At 52.4% G+C, this 27,709-nt stretch overlaps 1 protein-coding gene across 1 annotated transcript in view; it reads left to right on the top strand.

Moving 5' to 3' along the window:
• Window positions 1-27,709, top strand: part of SLC9A9 (solute carrier family 9 member A9) — a 471,491-nt gene that overhangs the window by 1,735 nt on the left and 442,047 nt on the right. The window contains exon 2 of the mRNA XM_066241551.1: window positions 9,544-9,746. Within this exon, the coding sequence (XP_066097648.1) occupies window positions 9,544-9,746 (203 nt within the window). The remainder of the gene's footprint in view (window positions 1-9,543; window positions 9,747-27,709) is intronic.

Genomic DNA, 27,709 nt, shown 5'->3' with positions numbered 1-27,709 from the left:
GCAGACTGACGTTGCTGACCCGTGCAGCGAGCACAGTTTAGTTTTCTTCGCCTTGGGCGGGGGGGACGGGTCTCAAATCACACACAACAAAACTCTCACCTTGGGCTGAGGAGAAATTGTCAAACAGAGAGAAAGTGGTGTCAGAGGTCCAGCCTGAGGCTGCAGCCACGGGTCATCCTCCGTCCTCCGGGGACCAGCATCTTCCTCCTGACCTGGCTTTAATACACAATCAGTGGGCATCAGCCAGAAGCAGTGCCCGTCTCCTGGCATTTCACGTACAGGGCTCTCTATGGTTGAGCAAAACAACACCGCTTTTAAAGTGACAAAGCTTTACGGTGGGGAGAGCTGTCGCCAGAGCTCCTGAATGTGACTGAACTAACAACTCACTTACCAGTTTCAGCTTAGCTAGGATCGGGAGACGCTGTGGTGTAAAACTTTTTGATTAAAATCTGGTGACTTGTTAATATGAAGATATACTTTGTACCCACAAGAAACAAATGGAATTTTTGTTTTGAACCTGGGCATTTCCAGATGGCAGCCCTCCCTGTGATACTTTGTACGTTGTGGTTGAAGCTGTGGGATATTAGCTCGTTGCACCATCGTCCAGACAGCCCTTTTCTAGACAGGCATCGTGACGACGACTCAGGCTTAACGTCTACGAGAGTGGGATTCCGTTCAGCCTTCTGATCTCTGTTCTTCCACACACACAAAAAAAATTTTTACTGCAGAAGTCCTTGAAAGCGAGTGCTGAAACTGTCACAGGAAAGGGTTACAAAGTTGTGAAGACGTGACTGTTTCACCACGGGCAATGTGGATTGTTCTTGAGTTTCTCTTGAACCACAGCAAGCGTGGCGAAGATTTGGATGATAGCGCTGCTTCGTATTTTTGTTGGCGTGGCACTAAAGTTGTTGGAATTTAGGGGGACCTCAGGGGTGACCCCCTCAAGCCCTCTCCCTCGTTGTGCGGAGGAGGACACGGGAACCTCAGAGAAGAGGAGTAACTTCCCCAAAACGGAACAGACACTCGTGTCAGGGTCCACGTGCTGTCTGTCCCTCAGCCGTGGTCCACCAAGGTGCACGTCTGTCTTCAAGGAGCTCTCCACGGAGAGTCTCTGGAAAGAGCCCGTGTGGACGGCATCAGCGGCTTCTCACGCGTCTGCTGCAGGAAGGGTCTAAATGTTATCTCTCCGACGCTTATTAGGGGCTCCCCGGCACCGTCGTCATCACCTGGTCTGGAGCGACAGCGGAAGAATGAGATGAGATTTTTTTTTTCTAGTGAACACCTCTCGGTGAGGAGGGGAAGGAGGCGCAAGGGGATTCGTGCCTCCGTTGCTCCACGTGAATCTGAAATTCATAGATAGGGGGGCGGTCGCCCCTCGGGAGCAGAAGCCCAACACCCCCATTTCCCAGGAGAGAAAACAGAGACGCGTAGAAGTGGAGCTTCTGGAGTCCGTCAGCCGCTGAGCCAGGATCCAGCCTCCTCCATCGCGAAGAGACACCCGCCAAGGTGCTTGAGGAGCAGCGGCCTCTCCCCACGGTCCCCCTGGAGACCCCACGGTCCCCTTGGAGAGAGGCTGCGTCTGTGAGGCCCGGGGGACGTCCGCACACTGCTCCTGCGTTCAGGATCCGTCCGATGGCTGCTGTTTTCTAGGGAGGTCAGGAGTGAGATTTCAGAATGAGACCGCACACACCTCTTTCTCGTGGAGGCTGGGACTCAGGGGTCCCACCCTGGAGGTGGGGGTGGGGCTGCCCAGAGACCTGATGATAATCGGTGGGGAAGAAGAGAGAGAAAACCAGGGTTAACATTTAACCTCCACAAGGTGTTTAGAGGTGACGAACTCCAGCCTGCAGGTGGATTTGCTCGTAAGGAAACCCCTAAGACTTGGCCGTCCTGGACCCGGCGCTCCTCGGTGCATCCGGCTAACAGTTCCCCTGCAGGACCGGGTCCTGCCCTGGCGCTCGTCAACGCTCTGTGTCCTGTGTTGTTTCTCCTCTGTGTCGAGAACCACAGGTGTCTCTCTAGAACACCGCATCTCCTGCCACGCCCCGGCCCGGTTGGCGCGCGGCCTTGCTGCTGGCCTTCTGCTGTGGACATGTTTCAGACGTCCTTTGGAAGACGTAACAGATATCGATGCATTTTTATCAGCATACCCGAGAATCCAATCCCAAGATTCTAGGGACAGGGTCGGAGGCCATGAGCGGTGAATGTAAAATGAGGAAGAAAAAAAAAGTGATCAAACGTAACATTCCACGGCTCTTTTCCTGAGCATTAGAAACCGTTTCCAAGTGGTTAACGTTAACCTGTGCTGTCTGACTTGCCTCTGTGCTGTGGAGAGAATTCTGCCACTCCAAACCCACCCCCCCACACACACACCACACACACACACACACACACACACACACCACACACACACACACACACACACACACACTATCTGAGAAACAGCTCTGCTCTTGGCAGGAAGGGCCAGAGGAGGCTTTGGAAGATCAGTGGCCACATTCCAGCAATGTTTTTGCCTGTGCGGGAACAGTAATGGGTCGTCGTGACCCCTGACATTCTAGGGCTCTATTTCTAAATGGAAGGATCGGGGTCTATCACTGGTGTAAAGTAGGCGCCCGGGGATTGTTCATTTGGATCGGGCTAAAAAGCTTAAGTGACTATTAATGGTCAAAGTATTGATTGACAGTGTCCGATGCACTCAGGGCAGCTCACTCAGGGCCCTGTATCTCGTTCGTAAAAGAACTGCCCCTTCTCTCTGGATGGCGTTGAGTGTTCCATTAGATGTCATCTTGACGGGTGGGGGGGGGGGGAGCTCCCATGCTTTACAGGACATCCCTACGGCTCCGTCCTTGCGGGCCGGGGAAGGGAGCTTAGGGACAGGACAATCTGCACCTCTTAGAATCCCACCCTGGACGGCAGGGCCTTTATGGAATAGGGCCCATGGCCTCTGACTTTGTGGGGACACTTGGCTCAGCTATTTAGTGGGCAGGCATGAAGCTGTAAGCCACACAGTTTAGATTTTTAGCTCATCACACTGGGAAATGCTGCCGGATCCCAAAGAGCGGGCGTAGCCGTGTCATGGGGCTGGTTCCGTTCACTGGGCAGTGTGTGTCTCATGATGTAAAGAAAATATAGTTCCACAGTGAGTCAGCAAGGTTTTAAACACTATCTTTCTAAAATAACAATAATAATAATAATTCTTAAAAAACAACCACGGAGAGTATCAGGCATCGATTTCAAGTATCAGTGTTCAGAGACAGGTTCCTCGGGATACAGTCAGGTTGTGGGACACAGTGTGGCTCTACCCTGCTGACCCACTTAACTCCGTCTGCCCGGGCTGGCCCTGCCTCCCTGCCTGCCCAGCCCTGTGGGACAGGCTGAGACCACACCCCCGCCTCCCTCTGCCTGGAAGGGCTGTCTCAGTGTCTCCCTGGCCCAACTGTGGCCTGCTTTACAGGGGGAGCATTGGATCCCCTCCTGGGGACTTGGGTTTTCAAAGCCTGATGATTATTTTCTTCCGCAGCTAATGCATTCATCAGGGGACGGAGCCTCCGGCCTCCTTGCGCCCGTCTGTGACCTGAGGCAGGAGGGTGGGACACGTCACTAAGCCCCTTCCCAGTGGCAAGGCCTTGCCTGCTCAGACCGAGGCTGACCGCAGCCACCAGACCTCTGTCGCTCAGGGCCCCCACCCCAGTCTACATGGCTCCTCCCAGAGCCCCATCAGCACGGGACACTCGGTCCTCCCCCCCCCCAGACAGCACGGCAGCCCGTGGGGTCCCATCACTCTCCGTCCGGTCCTGCACCAAGGCTGACCGCAGCCACCAGACCTCTGTCGCTCAGCGCCCCCCACCCCAGTCCACACGCTCCTCCCGGAGCCCCGTCAGCACTGGACACTCAGTCCTCCCCTCCCAGACAGCACGGCAGCCCGCGAGGTCCCATCACTCTCCGTCCGGTCCTGCACCGAGGCTGACCGCAGCCACCAGACCTCTGTCGCTCAGCGCCCCCCACCCCAGTCCACACGCTCCTCCCGGAGCCCCGTCAGCACGGGACACTCGGTCCTCCCCCCCCAGACAGCACGGCAGCCCGTGGGGTCCCATCACTCTCCATCCGGTCCTGCACCGAGGCTGTCGCAAGCGTTCAGTAAACCCTGTTGAGTTTTCCTCGGAGAGGGGAGGAGAGCAGGCTGCACTACCCCAGTGGCGAGGGCGTCCTGGGGGCCCGGGGCTCTGTGGTCGCCTCACCGCGGGTCAGTCTGGGGGACACGGGTTTGATCGAAGGCCTGTGCACGAGCGGGAATGAGGGTCAAGAGCCCGGTGAACTAAACGTACTCTTCTTTGTGGTCAACAATGATTGACTAAGAGGCGATTCCGAGGTCAGGGTAAGCTTCTCTGGCCTGTGAAGTGTCAGCCAATGAAGGTTAGAAAGTGGAAAAACCATCCCTGGCTGGTTGGCTCAGTGGATAGAGCGTTGACCTGGCGTACGGACGTCCTGGGTTTGATTCCCTAGTTAGGACACATAGGAAAAGCGACCACCTGCTTCTCTTTCCATTCTGTCCCTCTTCCTCCCACAGCCAGTGGCTCCATGGGTTCCAGCATGGCCCTGGGCACTGAGGAGGGCTCAGTGATGTGAGTGCATCAGCCTCAGGTGCTAAAAATAGCTCTGTACTCAAGCATCAGCCCCAGACAGGGGTTGCCGGTTGGAGTAGATGCAGGAGTCTGCCTTCCTCACTATCTAACCTCCTATATCCAAAAAAAGAAAGAAAGAAAGTTGAAAAATCAAAGGCGTACTCTCTGTAGGTTTTGTAAGTTAATTTTAGGCCATGGCCGGTTAGCTCAATCAATTAAGAGCGTCACCACAAAACAACAAGGTTGTAGGTTCAATCACCAGTCAGGGCACATAGGGAAGCAGCTTGATGTTCCTGTCTCTCTGTCCCTGCCTCTCTCTCTCTCTCTCAAAAAAAGAAAACAACTTAATTTTAAGAAAATAAGCACCCAGATCCCTGACTGTGCCTCTGTCTCTAGGGAGCCACAGAGGTGGCCGTTGGAGCAAAGAGTGACGGGTTCCCTCAGCCTGTGGTCACAGTGTCCCCCCCGAGAGGCCCAGTCGGGGACGAGAGTCAAGGAAACGGCTCTCTGATTCCAGCCGTTTGCAGAGAGGGATACGTCATCTAAATTGAACTCAGAAGATGTGGTTAGTGCGGAGAGCTCACATTTGCTAAACATCTGTTGTTTCAAAATCATACACGAAAATAACAGCTAAACACGTAGCACTCACAGGGCGAACGCTGCGGCCATCAGCCCCTCACACACGTGAGTTCATTTACTCCTCACGACAGCCATGTTTCCCGGGGGGGGGTGCCAAAAATATTAAGTCACTTGCAGAAGGTCACCGCGCTACGCGGCCCCGCTGGGACTCACCGTTGGGCACTTGGGCCCTGTGAGGCCCGCGGGCAGCACAGACCTGTCTGGGTTTATGTGTGCACGCGTGTGTGAAGGGGTGAGCGATGACCTTTTCCATGTTACAAACGAGGAAGGGGAAGCTCGGAGACAAATGGAAATTTGCTGGTGACCAGCATGGCCGAACTTCAAACCCAGGACTGTAACACCCATGTTCTCTGACCTGTGTCACACCTCTAGCCTGATTTCTGCCGGGTACCTTGAGAAGCTTCCAGAAGATGTTTGAGATATCTAATAACCGTCTACAGCAGTGGTCCCCAACCTTTTTTGGGCCACAGATCGGTTTAATGTCAGAAAATATTTTCACAGACCGGCCTTTAGGGTGGGACGGATAAATGTATCACGTGACCAAGACAAGCGTCAAGAGTGAGTCTTAGACGGATGTAACAGAGGGAATCTGGTCATTTTTAAAAAATAAAACATCATTCAGACTTACATATAAATAAAACAGAAACAATGTAAGTTATTTATTCTTTCTCTGCGGACCGGTACCAAATGGCCCACAGACCAGTACCCGTCTGCAGCTTGCTACATAGCTGTCTCGTGAAGTCAGGAACGTTAGCCGTGATGCTCAGAAATGTTGGGCAGTTCCGTCGCACAAGGCCCAGCACGGGCCGGGCAGTGGGCGCCCCCGTGTGCCAAGGAGCTGGGGGCAGCGCCCCGGGGGAGCGAGGAGGCTGACCTGGAAACGCCCTCCCTGCTGCCAAGGAAGGCTGTGTCGCAAGTGCACGGTCTTTCCGGTTTTAAACACCCGCGGTCGTCAGGACGGGAGTGGGACGCCCCGTGAGCCCTCTGAGAAGGGACTGTGTCTTACACGAATCATGCAGTACGGGCTCCCATCCTACGTTAGTTTAAATGAACAGAGTGTTTGGAGGAGGCTGAAGGTAGAATGGTTCATCACCCCTCGGGGCCGTCTGAGCCTGGTGAACCGTGCGTGCCTCAGCCTGCCTCGGAATTTGGGGGGGCCCAGCCGTTGGGGACGCTTCTCAGAGCACGGGGCTCCTCACTATGCAGCCCTGAACCAGCAGCAGCGGGGTCCCCTGAGCCCCTATGAGCAGTGCACACACGTGGACCCTGACCCAGAGCTGCTGACTCAGAGAGTCTACTGGGGGCTGCCCACGGGCCCTGTCCCCACCTTCCCGGGGTTCTGACACACGGACGTCTGAGAGCTAGTTCTCCAGGGGGAGGAAATCGAGCATGCACCCCCGGTCCTGTCTCCTCTGCTTACCCCCCACTGTTACCCTCCCCTGGGAGGAAGGGGGGCCGGGGCGGACAGGCAGTCTCTAGTTGTTGGACAGCCTCCTCCCTCTTCCATGATTTGCAATACTTTGTCACATTTCCAACTCTGGTTTGAGGAAAAAAAAAAAAAGGCTGTTTGGTGTCAGCGTCGTAAACTAGGAAATCTTTTGTATGTCAGTCCGTCTGTGTCTAGTTAGAGATGTCTCTGTACTCTCCCCTCAACTTCCGAGGTGGGTGTGGGCCGTGTCCAAGTGGGTGGCAGAAGCCACCTCTTAGAGAAAGGGTATCCGTCATGCTAAGACGGGAATCCCAGAGGCCTGTGCTATGTGAGAGTGTGTTTGTGTGCTTGTTGTGCACAGTGCCTGTGTGTGTTTGTGTGCACGCACGCGTGCATGTGTGTGTGTGGTCTGCAGCAAGGACGGGGTGAACATTGGACCCCCCTCTGTGCTGCAAGAACCGATGGTTGGTACTTCCTGTCGTGGCCCGTCTGTGTCCGTCCTGTGGGAAGGTAAGACCTGGGAGCGAGACCCCCCACTGGTGGGACAGCCTCACGGACCACTTCCCACCCGGAAACGCCCTGGGGTGCCCCTGCAGCCGGGGGCCCCAGCTCTGCTCTGAGACCCTCCGGGGACCCGCGTCTTCACCAGGACGAGCTGCGAGGGAGCCAGCGCGAGTGACACGCGGCGTCCTCTCCACACGCCCGCACTTTCCTCTGGTCCTTTGAGCGCAGCGCGTGGGGGGGGGGGGAGCGGGGGGGGGGAGAAAGCACCCAAGACCGAAGGGACCAGAGGGCAGTGCCCGGTGTCGCTGTCTGTCCCCACCTCCTCGGGGGCAGCACGGAACTGCCGGCCGGCCGGACGGGGACAGCGTTAGGAGAGGCACTCAGCACTGGACACCCAAGCCCGTGTGGTCTCACTCCATCGCTTGTCTGGCGAAGGCTGTGGTGGGGGGCGGGGTGGATACAAGTCAAGTGAGGGAACGTTGAAGGTCGTGGCCATGCTTCTCATGGTCTCACGTCCGGACTGCTGTCTCACGGAGAGTTAAGTGGTGTGCACCAATTCGCCTCTCTTAGGATATCCATCCGTTACACCCTCCCTTCTCCACCCCGCATTGGAACCCCTCGTTCATGTATTTGTTTATTTATTTTTATTTTTTTGTATTTTTCTGAAGTTGGAAACAGGGAGGCGGTCAGACAGACTCCCGCATGTGCCTGACCGGGATCCACCCGACATGCCCACCAGGGGGCGATGCTCTGCTCATCTGGGGCGTCGCTCCATTGTAACTGGAGCCACTCTAGTGTCTGAGGCGGAAACCATGGAGCCATCCCCAGCGCCCGGGCCAACTTTGCTCCAATGGAGCCTTGGCTGCGGGAGGGGAAGAGAGAGACAGAGAGGAAGGAGAGGGGGAGGGGTGGAGAAGCAGATGGGTGCTTCTCCTGTGTGCCCTGGCCGGGAATCGAACCCAGGACTTCCACACACCGGGCCGACGTTCTACTATTGAACCAACTGGCCAGGGCTAACTAGTCTTCATTTGACAAACTTGGGATCCAGTAGGACTGGGTCTGTATGTTTATTTTTAAATCAGTACATGTCTGGCACAAATCCTGCACCCCAAAGATGCTTCATTAAATAAATGGAAGGTCGTGAGATGACTGGGTTCAGGGGGGTGGTGCACCCCCAGCACGGGAGGTTTGACAGAGCGAACTCCATCTTGAAAGAGTAGGTTTATGTCAGAACACCCCCAGCCATCCTCACTGTGAGTCGGGGGCCGTGTTGGCCTCTGAACCCACCTTGCTCTGGTCAATAAATCCGAGATGTCAAGAGCATTCACGGCGAGCGCCCCAGCGGAGCGGACGGACTTCAAAGTCAGGGGCCACTGCTCAGGTCCCGCTCCTCGCTGTCAGGAATGTCACGTCATCGGCACGTACTCGGCAACGAGTCAGCTGAAACTTGATTCAGAATTGATTGGAAACATTAGAGAAGGTGCTGTGTCACATGCAGGGGGGGGTCTAGAATTAGGATCGACCCGGATAGGTGGACCCGGTGGCTCTGGTAAGTCATCTGGTACATTGACTGTGTCCTTGGGCTGGAGCCCTTCAAGGCCACAAGATACCAGCCCGCAGCCAATGGGGAAATATATCGCCCGGGTCGTGTCCGGATGGGGAGGGACAAGGACTCCTCCCCCCCCCCAACCGTCTAAGCACCCCCTTGTGGTCAGATGGGACGGTCTCAGCTGCATGGCGACCTGTGGACCAGACACTGTCCCCGGGAGGACTCCAGCTCCTCACTGATGATTCAGTCTTTGTCACGGGGCCCAGGGCTTCTGGACGCCTGTGCGTGGCAGGCAGAGGTGGGCAGCCCTTCTCTCCAAAACCCACGGGTCCACTTGGAAGGAAAGAGGGAGGCAGTTGGTCCGGGCTGGATTGTCGAGCAGCAGTGGCCACCGCTCACAGTTTTCTCAATACCATGTACGGGACTGGTGTGTCCAGAGGAGTGGACAATTTCCTAAACCGGCCAATGACCAGTCCTTCCTCCTGCCACTTCTATGAGCTCCCGAGTCACGTGTTTGTTTGTTTTTTACATATATATTTTTTTAATTTATTCATTTTAGAAAGAGGAGAGAAAGAGGCAGAAAGAGAGAGAAGGGGAGGAGGAGCAGGAAGCATCAACTCCCATATGTGCCTTGACCGGGCAAGCCCAGGGTTTTGAACCAGCGACCTCAGCGTTCCAGGTTGATGCTCTATCCACTGCGCCACCACGGGTCAGGCCCAAGTCACATACTGGAAAGCAGGCCACAGCGAGCGTGTTCGGCTGTGTCTCCCGGTGCAATGACTCGCTCTCTGTTCCAGGCCTCCTCATGGGACTGATCCTGCGCTACGCCACGGCGCCCACGGACGTGCAGAGTGGCACGGTGTACGAGTGCGGGAAGCTGGCCTTCGGGCCGGCAACCCTGCTGGTCAACGTCACTGACCACGTGTACGAGTACAAGTACAAGCGGGAAATAAGCCAGCACAACGTGGGCCCTCACCAAGGCAACGCCATCCTGGAGAAGGTAAGGGCCTGTGGCACGCGGCCTTGTTCCCGGTGTAAGTAGGTGCATCGCCCGTGAGCCGCCATAAGCAGTATATTCACTCACACACAGGCAGATGCCTTTCGTCAACACCACTCTGTTGCAGTGGTTTAAATGACTGAGGGGTTAACACCTTATTTTAAGCCCAGCTGTGTATATTTTTTATTTAATTCTTTTTTTTTTTTTTAAGTGAGAAGAGGGGAGATAGAGAGACAGACTCCTGCAAATGCCGTGACCAAGATTTACCCAGCAACCCCTCTCTTGGGGTCGATACTTGAATCAACCAAGCTAATTTTAGCGCCTGGGGATAAAGCTCAAACCAACTGAGCCACTGGTTGTGGGAGGGGAAGAGGGAGAGAAAAGGGAGAGGGCGGAGAGATAGAAGCAGATGGTTGCTACTTCTGTGTGCCCTGACAGGGGATCAAACCTGGGACTTCCACGTGCCGGATCGACACTCCATTCACTGAGCCAACCAGCCAGGGCCTATAATTTTTCATGTAATTTTTGCAAGCCATTGTTCATTACATTAGGTAAAAAGATATAATTCAGCCGACTCTGCCTTTCACAATACTTGATTCAAAGTATATATTTATATATATAAAAACATATATGTATCACCAGCTGGCTACTCAGTTCCAAATTCCCCTAAGTCAGAAGGAAAACGGGAGGAATGAAAAAGAATGTGTGACTTGCACAGCTTGGCCTAGGACCAGGGCTCTGGGCGGTCCACACGATACCCGGCCACTGGGCTGTTATGAGCGCCCTGACAAGAGGCTCCTCTCCGGGGAGCTCGACTCCACCAGTTCAGGTGAGGGACCTGAGGTGGAAAAATGAACAATTGTGACGTGACTGATCCTCGACAAAGGGTTTGATGATTGCAAACCTGTCACTGCCTCCGGTGTGGGGACAAAAACGTCCTTCCGCGCCCAGAACTGTGGGTCAGAGAGGAGGCGCCGCCCCCGGGACTCCGAGGCGCCGCCCCCGGGACTCCGGGTCAGAGAGGAGGCGCCGCCCCCGGGACCGTGGGTCAGAGAGGAGGTGCTGCTCCCGGGACTCCGGGTCAGAGAGGAGGTGCTGCCCCCCTCTGTGGTTCCCTGTGTGTTCGGTTCAGTCGGTGCAGCAGGTGAACTTGGGTTTAAACTGACAAGTCTGGGCGAAGAACTAAAGGCTCCTGGGACTAATTCTGGATCCTTTCCGGGTCAGAGCGAGAACTCCCTCGATGTTATGGAGCCTCTTTTTCACGTTTATCCTGCTTGCATCTCGTTTCATTTTACTACATACGGTTTGTTTGTTTGTTTATTTGTTTTTCATTTTAAGAGATTTGGGGTAAGAGGGAGAGATCCTTGGTCCACCATTTTTCTCATTACAGATGGGTAACTTTTAGTGGGGTTTTTTTCCCCCTTCACGTTATCTTTCCCCAACACATTGCTGGATTAACTTCCTCCTACCCCTGGGTGAGGGTTCAGGAAAGTCACACTAATTATACCATCAGCCCCAATCAGACTTCGCTGGGAAAGCAACCTGCAGCGCGCACACGCACACGCACACGCACACGCACACGCACACACACAAGGAACCAGAATGCGATGTGTCTGGAGGAACAAGAGCAGCTCCTAGACCTGCTCTTCCGGCCTGAGCTCCTCCCTGTGACGCCCCCTGCCCCCCTCCTCCGGCCTGAGCTCCTCCCTGTGACGCCCCCTGCCCCCCTCCTCCGGCCTGAGCTCCTCCCTGTGACGCCCCCTGCCCCCCTCCTCCGGCCTGAGCTCCTCCCTGTGACGCCCCCTGCCCCCCTCCTCCGGCCTGAGCTCCTCCCTGTGACGCCCCCTGCCCCCCTCCTCCGGCCTGAGCTCCTCCCTGTGACGCCCCCTGCCCCCCTCCTCCCTGTGACGCCCCCTGCCCCCCTCCTCCGGCCTGAGCTCCTCCCTGTGACGTCCCCTACCCCCCTCTTCCGGCCTGAGCTCCTCCCTGTGACGCCCCCTACCCCCCTCTTCCGGCCTGAGCTCCTCCCTGTGACGCCCCCTACCCCCCTCTTCCGGCCTGAGCTCCTCCCTGTGACGCCCCCTGCCCCCCCCTCCGGCCTGAGCTCCTCCCTGTGACGCCCCCTGCCCCCCTCCTCCGGCCTGAGCTCCTCCCTGTGACGCCCCCTGCCCCCCTCCTCCGGCCTGAGCTCCTCCCTGTGACGCCCCCTGCCCCCCTCTTCCGGCCTGAGCTCCTCCCTGTGACGCCCCCTGCCCCCGTGGGTGATAGAAAATTATCTATCTGGAAAAAAAACAGTCTTTCTTTTTAATGACCTCATTAGCAGCATAGGTGTTTAATCAAAACATTCTCTTCCTCGTTACCTTTGGCTGAGTTCCGGGACATAATCACTTCCTTCCTCGCTCTCTCACCTGTTTCTAGCTGCTTCTCTAAGCGGCGCTATGTCGTCGGACAGGTGGACCCCCAGAGATGCTGATCGCAACCTCTGTTGCTGTAACGTTTTTGATCTCTAGCGAGATTGCCAACAAACACCAGATCAGAAATTCTGTGTGCGTTATTGGCACGTGCATGCCTCTATCGGCGGCCAAACTCCAGTGTTTGCTTCTGAAAAACTGAGGGAAGAGATAGAGAAAAGTGCCCACGTTCCTGGGGTCCTCTGGGCGCTGTCCCCCGGGAGAGTGTGAGTTCTGCACACAGAAAGGTTTCATCGACCTCGAATGGCTCACGTGTCTTCTAGATGAACTTCTAAGTCATGCGACTCATTCAGTCACAATCAGAAGTTGTTTCTCCAGACATCCAAGGTTGGCAACAGGTGACTCAGGCCCCGGGGTGCAGCCTGTCCTCATTGTGGGGGGGGGGGCGCCTGACTGGTCCCCTTACCATGTTGGACTACGTTCAGTGGACCCGTTCTTGTTTGTACATGGCCACAGTATGTCTCAGTGCCCAGTTATTGCTTGTGTCCCCAAGTTGGGGGGGGGGGGCTCAAGTTAGTCTTCAAAAATGAAACACCCATCGTCTGTCTTCCTTAGGGGGTTTCTCCACCGCACACAACTATTCATATCAATCAATCCTCAATCAATCAATCGACCCATGTCAAGTGCGAAAGGATTCTAATAAGAGGTGTACTCGTTGGAAGGCTAGTGAGGAGGTAGCGTGGGCTCACAGGGACCAGACACATCTGCCAGACGTCCTTCCTGCACCTCCTGACCTTCTCGTCCCTGACTTCCTTCTCTGCACAGTGGGGAGGGGACAGCCGTGTCGCGGGCTTGTCTCAGGGTGTACCTGTGGTGACGTGTGGGCAATGCCCGCTCCCGGGAGACCCCTGACCCTGTGCTGCTCTCACTCTGCTGCCACGTCGAATGCCACCTCCCAGCGCCACTGCCACCTGACACCGCCTCTCACACGCATGCCACCCTTGCTGCTGCTGGATACTGTGTGGAGGCTTCGTTATAGGCCAGGGGTTGGCAAAACGTGTTCTCTTTTTAATTTGTTCAACATCTGTTGTAAAACCAATGTAGAATATATGCTGGTATAAAATGTCGTTCTCGCCCTGGCTGGTTGGCTCAGCATCGGCGTTTAATTAAAACCTACTCTTCATCGTTACCTTTGGCTGAGTACCAGGACATAATCACTTCCTTCCTCGCTCTCTTACCTGTTTTTATCTGCTTCTCTAAGCGGCGCTATGTCTTCAGACAGGTGGACCCCCAATGAAGAGTGTCGGCCCAGGGTCTGAAAGTCCAAGGTTCGATTCCCAGTCAGGGCACACAGGAGAGGCAACCATCTGCTTCTGTACCCCTCACTCTCCCTTTCTCTCTTTCTCTCTCTTTCTCTTTCTCTCTCTCTCTCTTTCCTTCCTGCAGCCATAGCTTGATGGTTAGAGCACATTGGCTCCAGGCACTGAGGGTAGCTTTGTGGAGCCTCTACCTCAGGCACTAAAAATAGCTCAGTTGCAAACATGGCCCCAGATGGACAGAGCATTGGGCCCAGAGGCGGTTTGCTGGGTGCATCCTGGTCAGGGTGCATGCAAGGCTCTGTCTCTCTATTTCGCCTCCTCTCACTTAGAAAAAGAAGAGAAAAAAAATTTAGTTCTAAGTTTTATCGTAGGGACTATGGGGACTCTGAAACTTCACAGAATAGTTGTCCCAGATCCCTGAGCATGTGAGGGAGGCTTCCTGGAGGAGGTGGCCCCTTGAGAAGGTGCTTTGAAGGGTGAACGTGGCATGCGTAGGCAGTAGAGATTGAGTTCAGAAAGGTCACTGGACAGGATGGAGTGTGGGGTGAGTCTGTGGGGTGGTATTATCTGGGGGGAGAAGGCTCAGGTGACCCTATGGGCCCACAGGACCTGCTGGATGTAGTACAGACACCATGTGAGGAGAAGAGCCTCAGATTGGAAAACACTAGATCTGCTCAGGGAAGGCTGAGGGTCCCAGGACAGAGGGAAGAGAGGGGAAGGCGATTTTGAGGACAAGGATGTGTGATGATGACCTTGGGCCTGCGCAGAGGTCATCTGGTTTAGAGAAGAAGGAGACTTATCCCCCTTACGTGGGGCCCCCTCATTTCATAGGGGAGCAGGACAGGCGCCTGACTTAGGTCCCCGGCTCCCAAGCCTGTCTGCACTTGTAGTCCCTTGAACTTGAAAGACTCCCGATGCTGTGGCTTCCCCCCGGGGAGTCTGGGGTGCGGCCGGTCCTTGCACTGTGTAAGAAGATCACCGGCGAATCGCAAGGGGCAGACAAGTCTGGGAACCACTGGTTTCGTCCCGTGTTTGTTCCCGTGAATACGGTGAGGAGAGGAATGCCATTTGGTGCTCCCTCCCGCCCTGCCAATGTGTGCCGTCCCGGGTCCCCTGTCACACCAGGGATGTGTGTCCATGAGCACGGGAGAGAGGACGAGGGAGGAGACTGAGGAGGCAGTGACCACAGGGCGGAGGGAAGACCAGCAGGGAAGGAGCCTGTTGTAGGATTGGGCCAAGGGGGCCGAGGAGGAAGGGAAACCAGCTTGTTCCGAGCGCCTGCTCTGGGGGGTTCGCAGAGGGTGGGGGTGGCCCCAGGGAAGCGACCAGTCAGTCTGGGGGAGTTGCTGGTGAGCAGGGAAATGCGCCGGGGTGGCTCTACACGGCTGAATCGATCTCACGCATCTGCTGTACTCGCTTCTCACGGACGGAACGCCTGCGTCCGCCGTATTGAGTTGGAAGGGTCAGTGGGCCCTCGGGCCTCCCAGGGTCTCGCGGGCCCAGCGCCTTCTCAGAAAGGGGTCAGCACGGCTGAATCTACACTTCCCGTCCTTCGTCCATCAGCAGACAGTCCCTGTAAGGAGTCACAGGAAGCCACCCACCCGGGGAAAATTCTGCCGAGTCTTCACTTCCTGTGTGAAACAGGGACCCGCCCGCGGGGTAAGGGACGCCAGTTTGGAGAGCGTTCCACCCGCTGAGTCAGCTGTTCTCTCTATTGTTTCCTCAAGAGGACACCCGGCAACTCAACCCGGTCACGCTGGGGCTGTTATCAATTCTCTTGCTGATACTGCAGAGTGTAGAGATCTTTTCTTTTTTTTGAGGAAGCCCTTATTGCAACAGGAACCACAGGACTTAAAAATAATTCTGTGTTTGCAGCAGACAGACATCCATGGCTTGACTCCCCCTCCCCCCACCACCTGACTTTCCTAAGGGCGGTTCTGACACACGTTGTGGCCCCGAATCCTCACTCTCACGTCTGTCGTACTTGTAAGTGGTTTCCCCCCCTAGTGTTTTCCTCTCCTTGTTATTCTGAGTGCAGAGGGTGGAGGGCAACTTCCCGTAAGAGGAGCATCTGGCCAGCGGCATCGTCAGACCACAAGAGGAATCGTGTGCAGTGGATGTGGAGACCCTTTGGGGGCGGGGGGAGCAGGACAAAGGACAGGCAGGGGAATAAATTCTAATACAACTGTTCTATCCACATGGAGAGAAGCCAGCACCCCAAAAAGTCAGCCCTGGGGTTTGGGAGAAGCACCTGTAGGAGTCGATCGACATCCTTCCAGGCTCCAGAGAACGGGGTTCGAGGTTTGCGTTTCCCCAGCAGTGCTCATCTGGGCTCTCACCACCGGGAAGCTCCTGGGGAGTGTCAGGTCTGCAGCAAGCGGGGCGAGGCTGTTGGGCAGACGTAGCTGTTTTTCATCCTGAAACTTGGCTAAGAGGTCTTTTGTTCATAAAGAAACTTAATGGTTTTTGTTTGTTTGTTGTTGTTTTTTTAAATTGTGATAGTTGTTTTCTTCTACCTTTACTCCACTTTCTTTGCAGAAAGCTGGCCTGAGGAAGGATTTTAGAAATATCTCAGGACCCTTAGTACCGCCCCCAACACTTTTTTAGTGGTCTCAAGGTATTATTTTTAACTTTATTTTATTCCTAGTTTTATTGAGACACCATCGACACAGAAGACTGTGTTCGTTTCAGGTGGAAAACATAATGATTTGATGGACGTATTTTTTATTGGGAAATGGTGACCACGATAAGTTTAGTTCACATTCATCATCTCACAATTATTTTTTGTTGTGGTTCTTGTGATGAAAACTTTTAAGCTGTACTCACTTAGAGACTTTCAAATATGCAACACAGTATTGTTAGCTGTACACACTTAGAGACTTTCAAATATGCAGCACAGTATCGTTAGCTGTACTCACTTAGAGACTTTCAAATAGGCAACACAGTATCGTTAGCTGTACTCACTTAGAGACTTTCAAATATACAGCATAGTATCGTTAGCTGTACTCACTTAGAGACTTTCAAATATGCAACACAGTATCGTTAGCTGTACTCATTAGAGACTTTCAAATATGCAACACAGTATCTTTAGCTGTACTCACTTAGAGACTTTCAAATATGCAACACAGTATCGTTAGCTGTACTCACTTAGAGACTTTCAAATATGCAGCACAGTATCGTTAGCTGTATTCACTTAGAGACTTTCAAATATGCAACACAGTATCGTTAGCTGTACTCACTTAGAGACTTTCAAATATGCAACACAGTATCGTTAGCTGTACTCATTAGAGACTTTCAAATATGCAACACAGTATCTTTAGCTGTACTCACTTAGAGACTTTCAAATATGCAACACAGTATCGTTAGCTGTACTCACTTAGAGACTTTCAAATATGCAGCACAGTATCGTTAGCTGTACTCAGAGACTTTCAAATATGCAGCACAGTATCGTTAGCTGTATTCACTTAGAGACTTTCAAATATGCAACACAGTATCGTTAGCTGTACTCACTTAGAGACTTTCAAATATGCAACACAGTATCGTTAGCTGTACTCACTTAGAGACTTTCAAACATGCAACACAGTATCTTTAGCTGTACTCATTAGACTTTCAAATATGCAGCACAGTATCCTTCGCTATCCTTACCAGGCTGTCTGTCACATTCCTGGACTTACTTGTATTTATAACTGGGAGTCTGTGCCTTTTAACTCTTCAATGCATTTTCCCCAACCCCTCACTTCTCACCTTTAGCAACCACTGGTCTCTTCTCCTTTCCTTGACTTTGTTCTTTGGGTTTTCTTTCTTCGTCTAGGTTCAGCGTAAGTGTGATCATACAGTATCTGTCTTTCTCTTCTTGCACTTGGCAGAATGTCCCCGAGGCCTATCCATGCTTTCCCAAGGGCAGGATTTCTGTCTTTTCTCATGACTGAATAACATTCAGGCTCATTGGATTTCTTTATCTGTTCTTTTCTTCATCCATTTATCCACTGAGGGACACTGGGGTCATTTTAACACTTTGGCTATAGTAAATAATGCAGTAACGAATGAGGCAGCGCAGATAACTCTTCAGAATCCTATTTTCAATTTCGTTGGATAAATACCCGGAAGTGGAATGGCTGGATCATATGGTAATTCTGTTAACTTTTCTCAGGACCCTCTATACAGCCTTCCCCAGTGGCTGTGCCCACTTACGTCCCCACCAGCAGGGCACGAGGGGTCCCTTCTCTCCGCACCCTCACCAGCACTGGCTGTTTGTGGATCTCTTGATGCCAGCCATGCTGACAGGTGCGAGGTGACAGTGCATTGTGGTTTCCCTATGCATTTCTCTGACGTTTTGTTCCATTTGGATTTCATTTAGTCCTAGAAGAAAATAAATAGTCTTCACTTATTTAGTCATTCAACACGTTTTTGTTTGTTTGTTTGTTTGTTTGTTGTTTCTTTATTGGGCATCCGCTCTATGTGCACACCTGTCCTTGCTCCCATGGAGAGACAGACAAGGGATAGTTTAGGGTAAGGACTTCTCATCTAACATCAGTGGACATATGTGCTATGAGGGAAAGTTAGCAGAATGAGAGGGTGACTAAAGAAGTGATGCGCTCCACAGGGGAGACCCCCCTGAGGGCGTGTAGGTAAAGCTGAGATCTGAGTGTAGTTGAGCGTGAGTCACACGGGGGTCTGGAGGAGGGGGTCGCAGAGAAGAGGGTGAAACAAAGTAACATTTGGTGCCTCCACTTTCCACAACTCATGCTTTTCCCAGCCGGGGCTTTGCTACACTTTCCATCGACACTCAAGATCACTTTGATGATCCAAAGGGTCCTGGAAAAGTTATACGTGTTGCAGGAGGGAAGGGTGGAGGAGAAGAGGAGAGGTATCCGTTTGGACGGGGACAGAACACGCAGAGGGGGCAGGCACAATGGGGCGTCGTGCCCCGAAGGCTGGCAGGCTCTGCTGGGTGCCCCGGCCGCTGTGCCAGGCTCACCCCTGGCACGCACAGCCCGGACTCCAGGAGCTGGTCTGCTGCCCTTCGGCTGTGACAGGAGCGGCCCAGACTGCAGGTGTGGGATTGCCTTGATGCCTCCCTTCCCAGACACGTTGGGGCGGGTTTGCGGTCAGTCCTGCTGCCTGGTGCCCGGCCCAGCTTTCCGACACAGGCTGCAGGAGTGGCGGCCGGGGACGCCTGACCACTGGACGCCGTGTTTCCATCTTCACTCGTCATCACCCGGGACTCGTGTCCTGAGGAAATGGACCAGTGAACGCTGGGGACGCCTGACCGCTGGACGCCGTGTTTCCATCTTCACTCGTCATCACCCGGGACTCGTGTCCTGAGGAAACGGACCAGGGGAACGCTGGGGACGCCTGACCGCTGGACGCCGTGTCTCCATCTTCACTCGTCATCACCCGGGACTCGTGTCCTGAGGAAACGGACCAGGGGAACGCTGGGGACGCCTGACCGCTGGACGCCGTGTCTCCATCTTCACTTGTCATCACCCGGGACTCGTGTCCTGAGGAAACGGACCAGGGGAACGCTGGGGACGCCTGACCGCTAGACGCCGTGTCTCCATCTTCACTCGTCATCACCCGGGACTCGTGTCCTGAGGAAACGGACCAGGGGAACGCTGGGGACGCCTGACCGCTGGACGCCGTGTCTCCATCTTCACTCGTCATCACCCGGGACTCGTGTCCTGAGGAAATGGGCCAGTGAACGCTGGGGACGCCTGACCGCTGGACGCCGTGTTTCCATCTTCACTCGTCATCACCCGGGGCTCGTGTCCTGAGGAAATGGACCAGTGAACGCTGGGGACGCCTGACCGCTGGACGCCGTGTCTCCATCTTCACTCGTCATCACCCGGGACTCGTGTCCTGAGGAAACGGACCAGGGGAACGTTCATTTGGGGCAAGGAGCGAATCCAACCAGCTGTGCAAAGTTATTCCTTCACAAAGAGCCTCGCCACTCCTACTAGAAAGGCTGCTGGTGGCCATGGTCCCCGAGGGTGACGTGTGATTGGAGCCGGCACTGTACGGTGCCTCTCGCACCCTGTCCTGGTTGGGAGGGTGATGGAACGGTGGAGAGTAGTAGGTTGAACGCCAGGTCGGGTGATCTTCCTGAGACGACCAGTCTTGATAAGGGGAGACTAATCAGGTGGTGGTGGAGTGGACAGGGTGTTGACCTGGGACGCTAAAGACCCAGGTTCAAAACCCTGAGGTCACCAGCTTGAGCGCAGACTCATTCGGCTTGAGCACAGACTCACCAGCTTGAGCACGGGGTCGCTGGCTTGAGCGCGGGGTCATCGACATGGTCCCATGGTCACTGGCTTGAGCCCAAAGGTCGCTGGCTTGAGCATGGGGTCACTGGCTCAGTTGGAGCTCCCGGTCAAGGCACACATGAGAAGCAATCAATGAACAACTAAGGAGCCACAATGAAGCATTGAAGCTTCTCATCTCTCTCCCTTCCTGTCTGTCTCTGTCTCTCTGTCTCTCTTGCTAAAAACAAACAAAACAAACAAAATAAACTCGGTAAGGGGCGTGTGGCTATAGGAGAAGGGAACAGTGTCTCAGATTCCCGGTGTCCAGACCTGAAGCATTTCCCAGACCAGCACCAGGGAGCAGGGATGGGGATGCCACACCCCCCCCCCATCTCCCAGTCTCTCCCGTGTCCTGACTGTCACCTGGTCTTGTAACGTCTTAGTTCACTGAGAGCATAACGAGGGTGCTCGGACCTTTGCATCCTTGGCCGTGTGTAGAAACCTAGGATTTCATCCAGGTGACACCTGGCTGTCTGGTTCCAGAGGCACGTAAGGTGGTGTCACAGACACAGTCCTGGGCACCGTGGGCACCGGCAGGGCAGAGCACACGTAGACCGGGGCTTTGGGACGCCGCGTCACTGTCACCGCCTTCGGTCTCACAGGAGGGGGTTTCCTGCCTGTGCTGGCGGGGAACGGGTGTCTGAGGCGCGGACGCCGTCCCCTCCGCGTCCCTCTCCGCCTCAGTTCCTGGTCGTGGTGCATCGTGTTACGTGAGAAGCCAGTCTTTAAGAAGAATGATGCATCCCTTGTGAATGATACTCTTTTCTGTATTTATTCCCTTTTATTCTACAACAAAGTATCCCTCCTAAGTGATCTTTTTGGGAAAAAGAAACAAACCCAAATGTTACTCTTTTAAACACCCACATCTATGTGGTGGGACACGATGTGAACGGTGCTGAGGTCCCCATGCCGCAGGGAGAATACTGGGGTTCACACCCCGGGCCTGCCATGAGCCTGCGAGACCATCTGGAGCAGGGGACCCACCCTCGGCGCCTTCGTTTCCCAAAGGCAGCAGTCAGTGCCGGCACCAGCATCACGGGGACCACATGGAATAATTCACATACACGGTTAGTATGTAACAGGCGCTCAGTAAACACAGATTATTATTTTTTTTTGTATTTTTCTGAAGCTGGAAACGGGGAGAGACAGTCAGACAGACTCCCGCATGCGCCTGACCGGGATCCACCCGGCACGCCCACCAGGGGGCGATGCTCTGCCCACCAGGGGGCGATGCTCTGCCCCTCCGGGGCGTCGCTCTGTTGCGACCAGAGCCACTCTAGCGCCTGGGGCAGAGGCCAAGGAGCCATCCCCAGTGCCCGGGCCATCTTTGCTCCAATGGAGCCTTGGCTGAGGGAGGGGAAGAGAGAGACAGAGAGGAAGGAGAAGGGGGAGGGGTGGAGAAGCAGATGGGCGCTTCTCCTGTGTGCCCTGGCTGGGAATCGAACCCGGGACTTCTGCACGCCAAGCCGATGCTCTACCACTGAGCCAACCAAGCCAGGGCCGGATTATTCTTACTAACCACCAGAGAACTGCTACCTACATCTAAACACCCATTTCTAAACTCTCGGTTACGCACCCCATCAGTGAAACTCTCGTGAGTGTCCATCTGCCTCTTCATTTACACGTGAGGGGCAAGCACTTCCAGAAGACTGGGTGTGCCGGGCGCACAGACAAGCGGCACCACATCAGAACTTCTCAAAGAGCGAGAGAAGCATGAACCATAAAATGTTCTCTACGCGCTCCCTCAGCCCCGACGCAGGGGCGAACCAGCAGGAAGAGCTCTTATTTGATTCAAGTTTTATTTTTAACGAATTTTTTTTTTTTTTTGGTAACTTTCCTTAAACATTTTGCTCTTCTCTGAAGTCCTCCCTCCTGCGTCCGGCCTCACGGAGGGGGAGTCCCAGCATTTGACATGCTGACCCTCGTCGGGGAGGAAGGCAGCTTTGCCTCTGCCTGTGTAGGTTCTTGACCGGGGGGTGGGGAGGGGTGCCTCTAACGAAAGAGAGGGTGACAAGAGGAGCAGCAGACGGGGGCTTGTGAGCACCCTTGTTTCGTGTACACATAGGAGAAGCCCAGAGCAGGGGTCGCCCACAGAAGTGGCTTAGAGTCACCCTCGAGTCACGGAAAGGCAGGTGTGGGGTGGCGAGGTCAGGCAGGTGACCGGGAGAAGGACTGAGAGCAAGGGTCAGCCTGTTCTGCAGACGTAAGTCTGTGCCTTCTCCACCAATACACTCCTTACGGTTTTGTGCCATTCTTCTCTTCCTGGAACCAAGAAGGAGACAGCCTTACAAAGAGAGGTTTCCCTCGTGCAAATTTTCCGTACAAAAGTAGGGTCCTTGTTAACTGCAAATGAGACGGGACAGGTAAAGCACTCAGCATAGTGCCTGCCTCATCGTTAAGTCCTCAAAATATTTTAACTGTTAGTCCCTGGCCGGCTTGCTCAGTGGATAGAGCATCAGCCCAGCGTGTGGATATCCTGGGTTTGATTCCCAGTCAGGGGACCCAGGAGAGATGGCCATCTGTTTCACCACCCCTCCCCCCTTCTCTTTTTCTTCGCCTCCTGCAGCCATGGCTCGATTGGATCAAGAGCATCAGCCCTGGCCCTGGCCGGTTGGCTCAGCGGTAGAGCGTCGGCCTAGCGTGCGGAGGACCCGGGTTCGATTCCCGGCCAGGGCACACAGGAGAAGTGCCCATTTGCTTCTCCACCCCTCCACTGCGCTTTCCTCTCTGTCTCTCTCTTCCCCTCCCGCAGCCAAGGCTCCATTGGAGCAAAGATGGCCCGGGCGCTGGGGATGGCTCTGTGGCCTCTGCCTCAGGCGCTAGAGTGGCTCTGGTTGCAATATGGCGACGCCCAGGATGGGCAGAGCATCGCCCCCTGGTGGGCAGAGCATCACCCCTGGTGGGCGTGCCGGGTGGATCCCGGTCCGGCGCATGCGGGAGACTGTCTGACTGTCTCTCCCCGTTTCCAGCTTCAGAAAAATGAAAAAAGTGGCTCCATGGAGCCTCTGCCTCAGGTGCTAAAAATAGCTCTGTTGTGAGCATGGCCCCCAGGTGGGTAGAGCATCAGGCTCAGATGGGGGTTACCAGGTGGATCCCAGCCAGGATGCATGCAGGAGTCTGTCTCTCTATCTCCCCTCCTCTCACTTGCAATCGAAGAAAAAAATATATCTTAACTGTCAGTTTTGTTACCGTTATTGTTGTCAACAAAGCACTGGACTCACCATTAGAATCTAGGGTTTGAGACCAAGTGTTACTTCTTACCAGGAAGGTGACTTTGGGCAAAATCACTCACCCTCTGAGCCTTGGTTCCACCTTTTTAAAAATGAGGCGTTCACCTCAGAGGGTTTTAAAGAAAGAAAGAAAAAGAGAGAGACTGTGTATGGAGGCTTTTTAAAGCCATAGCAGCCCAGTGGGAGTGTCAGGAAGTTTTTTGTTATTGTTTTGTTCTTTCTTAATTGTCATTATTATTCATTGACAAGTGCTAACTGTCCCAGTCCCTAAGTGAGGAAGACGGACCCTTAACTGCAGCCCTGCCTAAGTTAGAACGACTGAGCAGCCCCCTTCCCACGGAAGTTGGTGATTTACAAAGGCATCCCTTCCTGCGTTGCCCATTTCAAAGTCTCTGTCATCCCCTGACACCATCAGACACGTCCCCACCTGCTACCCTGAGGACATTCCGGAAGCCTACGTGACTCGCTCATGAGTGACCTGTGGCAGAACTCTGGGTTTAGGACCACGGCTTCTGACTCTGGGTCCAGTGTTCTTTTTACAACTCCGTGCTGCCAAATTAAGTAAATATTTTGAATTATGCAAACGTTCTGTTCTGGGTTTTCCACGGAATTTTTGCCGGGAGCGATGCAGATGCTATCTGCCTCCCGAGAAATACCAGAGACGGTATCTGTCGTTTCTGGCACGCATGGCGTTCACCGTGCTGCATTTTTTAACGTCTGGAGTTTGACTTACTTGTAAAGCACTTGTGATTTGGGGGTCTGACCCTCTCACAGTTTCTCAGTGATAATTTGTGATCATTAAAATGTTCTCTACCTCCTCCCCTCGCTGGTCCTCCGTGGTCTCGCTCTGCTTCTGAGAACGTCGGTGCAAAATGGGTGCATTTCCGAGATCCACTATTTTTTAACTATGAATATTAATAATACTAAATATTACATTTGGGGGGGGGGACCATCCTCAGCCTTCTGGTATGGCTTGAAAAGAATGGAAATAACCGGGTGGATTTGGACAGGGTATGGATGGGTTAACCATTTAAAAATACCAACTGCTCATCTCATTCTGTGTCGGGCCCGTTTAGTATTTATCAACCTGAAAAATAACAAACCAGGTTCCCCCATTCTTAACTTTTCCTCCTGTATTACTTGTCACCCTTGGCCTCTAATTTTTTAGAAGGTTCATTCTATTTTAGATGTTCATAATTCTCTGTTGCTTTGAAAATATGTGGTTTTTATAAGTGATTTTATTAGAGTTGTGGTATAACTACCTAAATGACCATTTTATAAGATCTTCGTCTGAGCACAGGGAAGTTTCTTTCTTTTTACTTATTTTTTTATTTAAGTGAGAGGAGGGGAGATAGACAAACTCCAACACCCACCCCCCATGGGGATCCACCCGGCAACCCGCGTCTGAGGCTGAGTCAACCAAGCTCTCTCCTCAGCACCTGGGGCTGATGCTCAAACCAACGGAGCCACTGGCTGCAGGAGGGGAAGAGGGAGAGAAGGGGGAGAGGGAGGAGGGAGAGAAGGGGGAGAGGGAGGGGGGAGAGAAGCAGATGGGCGCTTCTCCTGTGGGCCCTAACCGGGAATCGAACCCAGGATATCCACACACGGGGCCGACACTCTATCCACCGAGCCAACTGACCAGGGCCACATTTCTTTCTATTTTTTAAGGAAGAATTCAAATAATCCCACCACACTGTGCAAACAGTGTAATTTTTGCTAAATGTCCATCCAGCCTTTTTATATACATTTTTTTTCTCTATGTAGTTTAAATCAAATAGTCTCTAAAACTTTGTAACCTACTTTGTTAACTTGTATCACACCCTACACCTTTTTCTTGGGCTTTTAGAGGATGGGTGTTAATGTGTCTGACTTTGGGGTGTTTTTTTTTTAAATCTTATTTTTATTAATTTTATTGCAGTGACATTGATAAATCAGGGTACTTATGTTCTGAGAAAACATCTCCAGATTATTTTGACCTTTGATTATGCTGCATACCCCTCACTCAAAGTCAAATCGTCCTCCGTCACCTTCTATCTGGTTTTCTTTGTGCCCCTACCCTCCCCCCACTCCCTCCCTCTCCTTCCTCGCCCCCTCCCCACCCCTCCACCCCATTCCCTGTTACCATCACATTCTTGTCCATGTCTCTGAGTCTCATTTTTATGTCCCATCTATGCATGGGTTCATATAGTTCTTAGTTTTTTCCTGATTTACTTATTTCACTCCGTATAATGTTATCAAGGTCCATCCATGTTATTGTAAATGATCCGATGTCATCATTTCTTATGGCTGAGTAGTATTCCATAGTGTATATGTACCAAAGCTTTTTAATCCACTCGTCCTCTGATGGACACTTGGGCTGTTTCCAGATTTTTGCTATTGTGAACAATGCTGCTATAAACATGGGGGTGCATTTCTCCTTCTGGAACCATTCTATGGTGTCCTTGGGGTATATTCCTAAAAGTGGGATGGCTGGGTCAAAAGGCAGTTCAATTTTCAATTTTTTGAGGAATCTCCATACTGTTTTCCACAGAGGCTGCACCAGTCTGCATTCCCACCAGCAATGGGGATTCTTTTAAAATTTCATTTGTGTACATAATGCTTCAGTGAACTCCTACCTGTATAAAACTTTTCAGGTATTTTGAATTATTTAAGAAGCTAGCTACTTAATAGATATCAAATATTTATTAGACTGAATGTTTCATGGATCTATAGAAAAAAACAACACCCCCCAGAGAGTGACAGAAGCGCTAATGGAAATTGGTGGGAAGAGGATAAATCATCAAATGCCGGTGACCGTTCCTGGGACCAGTGGCATTCCTTGTGAGCAAAGAGTGATCGAGTCCCATTCCAGATCATCCATCTACTAAGTGTGTGTGTGGCTTAAGGATATAACTGTAGACAGCCAATTAAATAAAACTTCAGGGGAAAAGATATTTATGATACCAGGATTGGGAGAGATTCTTAAAAAAAAATTACCAGAAGCTGAAATCATCAAGAAAAAAAAAAAGGAATCAATGTTACTCTGTTAAAAATTAAAATAAAATAAAAAGAAAGAAACTTTTGCATGAAAAAAGACACCATGAACAAAGTTGAAAGACAAGCGAAACAGTTTAAAGAAGTGAGGGAACAGAAGAGTGTCCCTGAAACGTAAATCACCAGAACAGAAGAGTGACCGGATTTCAGGAAGGGCGACTCAAGGAGAAAAAGGGTTACTGGGCTAAAGGCACGGTCCGGAAACTCACAAAGAAAAGATCCCGCAAGAGGTCAACACACAAGGAAAATAGTACTGGGAACCGGTTCATTAGCACTGGGAAACGCAGAGCAAACAATGACATGGACTAACTCGCCCTTCTCCGCCTGGCCACAGTTAGAAGTTTGCCAACAATAAGTGTGGGCAGGAAGCTGGGCAGGTGCTCTCAGACTGTCCCGGGCATGTAGGTCAGTGTGATCGCTGTAACGTAACTTGGCAACGCCCACGAAAGTGGAGATTTGTGTACAGCAGGGGTCCCCAAACTACGGGCCCGCGGGCCGCATGCAGCCTCCTGAGGCTATTTATCCGGCCCCCGCCGCACTTCCGGAAGGGGCACCTCTTTCATTGGTGGTCAGTGAGAGGAGCATATTGACCATCTCATTAGCCAAAAGCAGGCCCATAGTTCCCATTGAAATACTGGTCAGTTTGTTTATTTAAATTTATTGTTCTTTATTTTAAATATTGTATTTGTTCCCGTTTTGTTTTTTTTACTTTAAAATAAGATATGTGCAGTGTGCATAGGGATTTGTTCATAGTTTTTTTTTATAGTCCGGCCCTCCAATGGTCTGAGGGACAGTGAACTGGCCCCCTGTGTAAAAAGTTTGGGGACCCCTGGTCTACAGGAATGCCTTGGTTTTCGCTGACTTCCGTTATTGTTGGTTTTGGTTTTCGGCAAATTTTTCTGCAAAACAATTGTCTCGGTTTTCGTCGGTTGCCTCGGATTTCGTCGGCGTGCCCACGTGACGTCGCTGCTAATTCTGCGAAAACAAAGGGCGACCCACGTGTTCTGCTCAGGGTGGCCTTGTTTCTGGTGTGTGAGTGTCACCCTGTGCATCCGGCCGAACAAGTCCATTGCTTTCCAGGGATTTTGTGCTTTTTTTTATTGAATGCGAGTGCTGACACTACAATTCCATGTAAGTGATTACTGCGTATACCGTACTCAGTGTAACGTGTTTTTTGGTATGTATTTCGGAGTGTCTAGAACAAATTAATTGGATTTACATTGATTCATATGGAAATAATTGCCTCAGTTTTAGTCGGTTTCAGATTTTGCTGATTGTTTTCAGATGGATTCTCGATGAAAACCAGGGTATCACTGTATTTTGTGGCCCAGGAATGCTGCCTGTAGGTAGAAAACCTTTCGCAGGTATCCAAGGCCTTCAGCACGAGAATATCTTTTGTATTATTTGTAATAATAGCAAAAAATAAAAAGAAGACAGAAACTAGCCTAACTGACCGAATTCTCTCCTTAAAGAAGAGAAGAACAACAATGGCATTTTTATGTAATAAAAAGCCATACAACAGTCTAAGTGAATGAGTGAGAGACACATGTATTAATACAGATATGTCTTAAAAATCTTGTTGGACGTGAAAAGGATACACACAATATTTATTGTTAAATTTCTGTAAAATTTTAAAAATACACAGCTAATGCTAATTGTCACTTAGGGACG

The sequence above is a fragment of the Saccopteryx bilineata genome, chromosome 8 (genome assembly GCF_036850765.1).
Source record: "Saccopteryx bilineata isolate mSacBil1 chromosome 8, mSacBil1_pri_phased_curated, whole genome shotgun sequence".
Lineage (NCBI taxonomy): Eukaryota > Metazoa > Chordata > Mammalia > Chiroptera > Emballonuridae > Saccopteryx > Saccopteryx bilineata.
The sequence above is the reverse complement of the archived record's forward strand: the minus strand, read 5'-3'. Positions and strand labels throughout refer to the sequence as shown.